The 8,886-nt window shown below is 49.2% G+C and overlaps 1 protein-coding gene across 6 annotated transcripts in view; it reads right to left on the reverse strand.

Annotated features, from left to right (window-relative positions):
- The window catches only part of LOC142073741 (CD99 antigen-like), a 34,395-nt gene extending 27,099 nt beyond the window's left edge, over positions 1 to 7,296 (reverse strand). For 3 of the 6 annotated variants that reach the window (XM_075133907.1, XM_075133915.1, XM_075133895.1), the window contains exon 1: positions 7,135 to 7,291. In XM_075133907.1, coding sequence (XP_074990008.1) covers positions 7,135 to 7,195 — 61 coding nt within the window. In that variant the 5' untranslated portion in view covers positions 7,196 to 7,291. Of the gene's footprint in view, positions 1 to 7,134 lie in introns of all 6 variants that reach the window. The other 3 variants (XM_075133926.1, XM_075133900.1, XM_075133887.1) reach the window with 3 other exon arrangements.
- Between the last annotated feature and the right edge of the window lie 1,590 nt (positions 7,297 to 8,886).

Consider the following 8,886-nt stretch of genomic DNA (forward strand, 5'->3'; position numbering starts at 1 on the left):
CTCCTGAATGGAAAAGGAGAGGGTATGACCGAGTCGAATGGAAGGCCCTTCAGAGACGCAGCATTGCCAGCTGAGGAGTTGTGAGCACAGGGCAGAGTCGGAGCTTCGTTCAACCATTGCCTTCTCCTGCCCCGGCTTCCAGACTGCATACTGTTCTGACAACCCATCTGAATTCACTGCACTGGGGGGGACCTGCTGCTAGCCTGGCAGTAGGTACAGACAACCAGATTTATTGGGCTGTTTGGGTACGGTAGCCAGGCACCACTTGGCCTCATTTGCTTCATGCCCTAATGGATACTGGTGCTCAATGCACCTTATTGCCCTTGTGTAGCAGTGATGAATGAGTAGATTCACAGACTAAGTGAAGACGACACATGCCAACCTCTAGTGGAAGGGAGCCTCAGTTTGAATAGAAAAGATTGGTAGCCCCTACCTGTTGCCACCGCCCCTACTACCCCTGCCCTCCTTGGGCTTGACTTTCTTGACCACTGCAGATGGACAGATGAGACAGGAGGGCATTGGGCTTTTGGTATAGGCAGTGTGCTTTGTACAGGAGGGAACCAGCTACAGGACTCTTACTGACCCCAACGATGTTCGCATGCACTCAGAAAGACCCAGTTGTTCTTCCCTTAGCAACCCAAATAATTTGCTGAGTGAGGTATTGGACTGATTAAGGGACTGCTGGTGAGATTTTAAAAGTAATTAGTAACTGATTCCCTGGAAAAACAAGGGGAGGGGGGCTCTCAAACACATTTACCTTATAACAGTCCCATTCGGCCTGTCCAGAAGCATACTGGAGAATGGCAGTTAACAACAGACGTCAGAGCTTTGAATGATGAGGCTGCTGCTGCATTAGCAGCATTAGTTCTAGGCAGCTCTTGCATGAGCCAGAGGCCAAAGAATATAGCTGGTATGTTACAACTGATGTTGCAAACGCTTTCTTTTCAGTCCCTCTGGCTGAAGAAGCAAGACCTTAATTGCCTTCACCTGCAATGGTGTGCAATATGTCTGGAACTGGCTGTTGCAAGGCGTGGAAACACAGCCCTACCATCTGCCATGGCATCATCCACAAAACCTTAAAGCAACATACCTCTAGAGAATTTTTCCACTGCATTGATGATGTGGTGATTAGAGGAAAAACTCTCGAAGAATTACTAAGTAATGGGCAACAGGTAATCTTTATCTTTCCCAACTTGAACTGATTAGTCCGTGGCCAGCAAGTCAACAACATGAGGAAGACTGAAATCCTCTGGCTATAAAATGCCCCAGCATATGATGAATTATATGCTGAAAATAACCAATGGAGTTTGTTTACTGATGGATCCTGTAAAATCACAGCAGGAAACGGGGCTCCAAGCAGCTCCACAGGGGAGGCTGCCATCTGCAAAGGGACAAGAGGCTGCCATCAGTTTGCAGAAGTAATGGCCTTCGGAGCTGCCTTGGAACATGCTCAGGAGCATCAGTGGCCCTGAGTATACATATACACAGACTCCTGAGTGATCACTAATGTGGCGCAGAAATGGCTCAAAGATTGGAATCATGATAACCAGCAGCAGTGAGAAAAACCACTTTCAGCAGCAGAAGAATGGAAAGTAATACAACAGCTACTCCGAGAAACATCTACTTGAATACATCGTGTTAATGCGCGTATCTGAAATTCAAAGGCAATTTGAGAACCATAATAAGCAGGGTGACCAGTTAGCTCAACTTGCCAAGATAGATTTAGGGTGTGAGCACAAAGGAAAGCTATTTTTAGCCAGGTAGGTCCACGAAACTACTGCTCACGTACTGGGGCAGAGAACGCAGCTTAGACTTGTCTCAGGAAGCCACAACTAGGCAGCGTGAGATCTGTGGAATAATACGACACACATGGAAAGTATGAATGATGACCCAGTACGTGTGACAGGAGAAAGGAAAGTTTGGAGAAGCCTGGCAAGTAGATCAGCCCCCTTCTCTGCAGCAACACCAACAGGTGCTGTGTCCTCACAGTGGTAAAGCTAGCAATGGGTTGCTAGAAGCTTTTCTACTTGGAAAGAAAATGTAGGCAGCACCCTAGATGGAATCAAAGTTATTTGTTGGCATGATGGAATGCAGCCTTGGCTAGACTCAGATAACAGTAGTCATTTCAAAACCACAGCTGTCCAAGAATGAAGGGAAGATTGTGGAGCAGAGCACGTGTTTCATATTCCCTCTAATCCCCAGGCATCTGGAAAGGTAGAACGGTACAATGGCTTACTTGAAACTGCACTCCAGGGAAAGGGAATCTCACCTCTACAAAGCCGGAGGGGAGCTAGTTAACATAAAAGTAGGAACCCGTCATAGCAGCCCTGCAGAAAACCATATACCCCAAGTTCAGCTGGGTGACAAAGTACCAGCCAGCCCTGAGGACACCAGAATTGAGCCACAAGTTCGTGTCTATCCTCCTGCAGCAATGGAAATCCCTAAGGAGGGAGTCCTTATCACTTGAGGACCAGGAATTACCTACTAGGTGGCCTTTGGAAAAGTGATAATGAAATTAAATATGTGCTGTTACATATGATAAATAATCTTATTTTACTTCATAAACTGTGCTGTGTGTTTTGGAGATAAAAGACATATGTCTTTGCAGACAAGATGTATGTCTAAACAGTTCCTAGGTACCTGTTGCTCAAGAATGTACGGGGCATGAACTGGGCAGGGTTTCAGCAGCAGAGGGCTGCAGGGTGCCCTGTCTGGGAAGAGGCCATGAACTGCCCCACGCCGCTTACAGTCATGTCCGGTGGCACTGACACCGATGGTGCACACCAGACCTTCAACTGGTCAGAGGAGCACAGAGTATTCCTGCTTGAACACACGTAAGAAAAAGCATCAGCCAGCAGGGACAGGAGACACGTGAGGAGACAGTCTGAGAGACTCGCAGAGGGAGAGACTGCAGAGAGGACATGTGGCTGGAGATGTGCTCTGGGCAGGACAGGTTCCATGCCAACAGGATATGTCCCTGAGGGACTGCAGCTATGAGCCATCCACATCAGGGCAAGGACACCCCTGAGGGACTGCAGCTGTCGGCCACTCACAGCAGGGCCACCCACACCAGGGCAGGGACAGCCCTGAGGGACCATAAGCAACCCTCACTGGGGCAGACACACCGAGAAGCAAAGAAGAGCAGAGGAAAATCAGCAGGAAGCAAGGAGGAGCAGCAGAAAGAAACCATTAGGCATACGACCTTCCTGTTCTGCCCGTCACCTCGCCGAAGGAGCAGGAGATGGGCTAAGCATAACCTGCAGTGAAAACCAGGGAAGCCGAGATGGGTGGGTAGGGATATTTGGCTTAAGTTGAAAGTAACAGTGTTAACTGACAGTAAGCTAATTTACGTAGAAGTTCCCCGAGTTGAGACTGTTTTGCTCATAACATTCTCTCAAAACACTTTTACTAGACTCCAAAGAATAGGTTCCCATGCCAGAGCATGGAAAAGCAGTTTCCCTGAAAGAAAGAGGTTTGCCCCGGCAAGATGATCTTATCTGATGAAGATTACTATTATTACTGCATTTCACTAACACAGCTGTCACCTGATAAAATACAAGTTGATTGCAGTGAGAGGTTCAAGACAGCAAGAGTTAAAGCAGAGTCCTTTCTCAAGTGCAGGCGACCCCATCACATGCACCAGATAACATCAGGAAAATATTGAAATTGGTCTTGGCTGGATGGCAGTAGTCTGAGTCACGCTTAACTCTTGCCAAGTTAAATCACTGTAACTACAGAAAGCTTAAGGATTGTTGCAGTGATGTCATTTTGATGTAGCAGTGCAGTGGCCATTTTATATAAATAACAACACATTAAAAAAAAACCCTCTTACCCATTTCAAATTAGAGGAAACAGAAAGATGGAGAAACGTGCTGCACTTTTCAAGTTCATGCTGCCATGTACGCACACTAACACTGCTACAAAAATTGTTCAACTGAAAGTTGTGTGGTTGTTTTTTTGGTTTTGGTTTTTGTTTTTTTAAAATCAGATTTAAAAGGCAAAAAACTCCAGAGTCCACAAAGCAGAGATCAGTCTGCAGGAGTCCCTGCGCCACCTCCGTGCCCCAGCTGAAAGCTCCATCTACTACATTACAGACAGGCTCATTTCACCGTCTTTCATCCAACTAGTCATTTTTCTCAACACTGACTTGCCTCAACATGAAGTCAGGGGCACAAGTGTTTCCTTCCCTTTGCTCATAGCCCTGTAATTACAGCAGCCTTACGAATAAGGGATCTCCACTTGTAATTTACCTTAGGCTACTGATCTTACAACATAGATAACTCAGCTTCCAGCGTGTATTTTGCTCACCTCCCGGTGTTCACTACCACAACTGTTTCTTGTGGCAACTGTGTTTCAACCAGCAAGCTCTACTCAATTCTTGCAAAGGATACTTAAAGCGTATGCTCCTGAGTCCAAACTCGAGATCCTCAGTAAGCAGACAGCTTTTTATGCCTTGATCTTTCTACAGCAGATAAGGGAAAATTTTGAGCCTTGTGTCTGCGTGCAGCAGTTTTCTGCTGCTCATCACATATGGATTTTTTTGTTTAAGTCTCCTTCTGCTGTGCTCTTCATATAAATTGTACAGAAGATCTGCTGCCTAATACTTTTTTTGTTGTATTTTAACAACCAGATGCCTGAAATTAGACGCTGGGCTAACCTGGTGGTTTTGCAAATGTAAGATGGCTGAGCCGGTCTCACACCTCACAGCCAGCCAAAGCAGGAAGGCTCCCGCCCTCTCCTCATCTGCCCCCACCTCACTTCCACTCCGCGATGCTCGGCCCTGCCACTGCCTTGCGCTGGTTCCGACAGCCATCAAACACTCTGCAGAGCAAACTCAGTGCACCAGATTAGTCACTTGCCGATTTATCAAGCTGAATCATCTCAGTACAGGCCCCGATGGGCACCAGACCAAACACAGACGAGAGAAATGGAAAGACCCCACCCCTCAGCAGGGGCAAGCTGTTAGACTGCCTATAGAAACTGGTGATACAAAAACTCACATTCGACCTTCCTCTGGATCCAGCCCCATGATATCTAAATTCCAGCTTTGCCCGACTTGCAGCGCTTATACTTGGCAAATGAGACAACACTGGAATACCAGTTTTGAGGTTAAAACTGCAAGCTCTTTTTCTAAGCAAGCTCAAATAACAAAGTTCACCCTTGCTTAATAATACATTCAAATCCTCACGATATGCTGAATATTGGTTTAACACTAACAGCTTTCACGTGCCTAAAATGGATGATCCCGCAAGAAGTTCTCAGTCCTGACGCACAGACTGGTCCGCTTGAATTGTGAAAGCAAGCAGTCCCAGTGAAACCAGTCACCTCCAAACCGTCGCACAACAGATGAACTGCTTAACTTTTTATAGCAGTTCTACAAATTCAGACTACAGATAGCCTACCAACAGTGAATTTAAAATTTTCAAAAGTACGTAATTCAGGTTTTGTCTTTATTTTAATTTAAGATTGCACCACCAGAAATCTGAAATTCCCCTGAAGGGCCCCACCCTCCCCAGGCTGACATTCTCAACAGCTCTTGAATTCTTACACATTTTGTTTAAGGAAAAAGTGTCCAAGCTAATTATAACCTATCTACTTGGTTCGTATTATCGGCATTAACCAGTACCCAGATAAATTAACCAGCTTTTAAAGAGCAATCTGTTAAAAATGTAGCATCATTTTCCTCAGAATTCAAAACAAAACCCCTGAAGGCAGTCTTTGTGCACCTTCCCTGAGGTGAAGCAGAAACCGGACAGACTCTCTTCACCTCCAAACTTCTTGGCAGAAAGTTCAGAAAGACTATTTTTGAGTGACTCCAAATACTTCCACATCTTAAGAGCATCACACCAAAGATCTTGCTGTCCATGACCGTGAGGACTGCTTGCAGAGGTAGAAGAACAAGTTTTCCACATAAGTAGTGGAAATGATATCTAAATGTTAGCAGCCTGAATCATCTCTCAGTCTTAAAGGTGGTTACTGCAAAATTATACTATTTTTCCAAGAGCTGAGCTTTGCTAACCTAGCAGCTGAGACCACAGTAAGGCCACACCAGAAAAACTGAATTCAAACAGGCTTGACGCCAAACTGCTTATCTGGCATCCTGCATGAAGTATCTACAGCTTCCAGTCAAAACTAGGAACAGTATTTTTCCTTCTCTTTTACAGTGAAGAGAGAGAGATTTTTGAAGTGTTACTTTTACGAAGCACCCGAAAGAAAATACCTAGGCATAGCACAGAGTATGCTTATTAAGATAGCCAAAAAAAAAAAAAAGAAAAACAACTTTCTTAGAAATAAGTCATATAAATGGGAAATGACAGTTTGCACTGCATATTCCAGTTTAGGAGTCTTCCTCCTGAAAAAAACTTGGTATTTGGAACTTTGCTACTTTTCTTCCCCGCCCAAACTGTTTCCTTATACCAAATACCAACGTGGTATTACATACACACCGTTTTGATCAGGGTTCAAGAAAGTCGTCCCTGACACACACTGAAGCCGTGAGAAACTTCTCAGAAAATACACTGGTGTGTTTTACCCTGCAGTTTTGCCAGAATAAATTTTTTTTAAAAGGCTATCGTGTGACGGCGGACTTTTTGGTAACTAACTATCTCATGCCCTGGAATTGCCGTAACTCCGCTTTCTTTCCTAAAATGGAAGCTGAGCTCCAACAGAGCTCCCCGCCGCCCCGAAACCCCCCTCCAAGCCTTCTTCACGGACCCTCCCGCACCCAAGGGCCCTACTGGGGCGAGTACCACGTATTCATCGAAGAGATTAAAAACAAGATAGGGTTGCCAGTGCGGGGGGCGGGCAGAGAGCTCAGGAACACTTTTCCAGTTAGTTAAAAGGGAAAAAAAAAAAACACACCACAAAAACAACCCAAAAAAGGGCTGGAGGGAGACAGCCCCGTTTCCCTGTCCCGGACGGACGCGGGCAGCCGGGGCCCGGGGACCCGCCCGGCTCCCTCCCGGGCGCCTCTCGTCCCCGGGGCCGCCCCGCCGACCCCCCCCCCCCATGCCGAGCGGCAGCGCTCTGCCCCCCGCCCCGGGGACGGAGGGCGGGAGAGCGGTCCCTCCCCAAGCCCGGCGGGGCAGCGGGGGTCCGCGGCAGGACCGCTGCCCGCCGCCCGCCCCTCCTCACCTTTGACGGGGACCAGGACGGCGAGGAGCACCACCAAGGGAAGGAGCCTCCAGCGCCGCATGGTTGCCCTCCCCACGCACGCCGCCCGCTCCCTGACAGCCGCTCCCGGCACCCGCCGCAGCCGCTCCCGCCTGGCCGGAGGGCGGCACCGCCCCGCACCGCACCGCCCGCCAGGGCTGGGTGCGCCGCGCCGAACACGCCCAGGCCGCCGCGCTGTCCCCCCCCCGCCGCGGGGGGAGGAGGAGGGCGAGGGCGGCCCGGCCCGCCGGGGCTGCTCCTCGCGGGGCGGAACCGACCCCTCCTGCCCGCCGCGGCGGCGGCCCAGCGCCCGGCCTGACAGCGCTGCGGAGGGGGCGGGGGGGGCGCGGAGCCCGCCCGGCTGTGGGCCTCTCCTCGGGCTGGCGGGGCGCGGCTCTCCTCAGGGCGCGGCGGTTGGGTGGCCGTTACGCGCCATTGCCGCACCGCGCCTCCGGGGAGGACGGGCGGTGGCGGAGCCCCGTTTCCCGGCGGGCTGGAGGCGTCGCGCTGAGGCCGGGAGCCGGGTTTCCCGTGTGGGCCGGACCGGGTCCTCCCGGCTCCGGTGAGCTGGAGAAGGAGCAAGGCTTCGGGGCGTGCGGGTTGATGCTGCCTAGCCCTGATCGCTCCCTGCGAAAAAAGGGGGCACCGGACCAACAAGCCCCCAAAGGAGGCCCCGTTTTCTAGACGGAATGAGCTCCGGGGCTTAAACACTGGCCACAGGTTTTAATAGCAGAGAGGCACGCCCCTGCCTCCCTTCACCCAGGCACTCCCTTTTCCTGCTTTTCCTCGGGGAAAGTTACCCAATACTAAACACGCCAGGACACCTAATAATCTCGCCCGTAACCAGCTTGCTTTTTCTCTGGTCGGATAAAAAATCGGTAAAATAGCTTTGAGTCTTGGATTTGCAAGCGATGCCACACTGGGCCCACGGCTGACAGGTACAAATGCAATCCCATGCGCAGTACGGCACTGAGTTTCCTTAACTAATTTTGCTGGTGCGGGAAGATGGATGTTAAAGATCCAGTTTTCTTACAAGTCCTTTTCTAACGGCCGTTTCGTGTCCTGTATCGGACGCTTTCGGTTGAGGGCCGGCCGGTCCCCTGGGTGCTGTCGTGGCAGCCTGAAGCGCTGCTGCTGCCGGGGGTTGTGGTGGGAGCCGTGTCGGCGCAGTTGTGCTGAGCTCTGCTCAGGGGCAGGTATGACAAAAACACCTCTCCCAAATCCTGGTTTTCCACTTGCCAAGTATGTGCCTATTATTGACTGGATAATAAGTAGTTCGGTGATGTACAGCATGTGATTTAGAAGGTAACTGGAGATGTGTGGCTGACTGGGATTCACTGGTCGTAGGCCTAAACCTTCCTCAGAGAGGACTATGCGTCTTCTCCAGCATTTGTAGGACCTTGCCAGCTGGAAGAGTGGAAAGTCACAGAGTTTGTAAATCACTGTCACCAGTTCATAAGTTGATGGTAATATTTTTTTCCTCCTTGACAGTGCCTATCAAGTAATTTTTAGATTTAACCTGAGGCAATAAAGAGTTTAATTGTAGTAATAAACTTAAACACACTTAATCTCAAAATTATGCTGCGTTTTAAATTAAGGTTAAGCTTTTCCTTTAAAATATCTGAGTTTTGCAGGAGTAGTACTGGAGAATCCATTGAGGACTGTAGACAGGAGGCCTGGAGCAGCAAGAGGTGTTTTTTCCAGTCATTAACATTTATGTAGTCTTGCTGGTTT

The sequence above is a fragment of the Calonectris borealis genome, chromosome 1 (assembly GCF_964195595.1).
Source record: "Calonectris borealis chromosome 1, bCalBor7.hap1.2, whole genome shotgun sequence".
Lineage (NCBI taxonomy): Eukaryota > Metazoa > Chordata > Aves > Procellariiformes > Procellariidae > Calonectris > Calonectris borealis.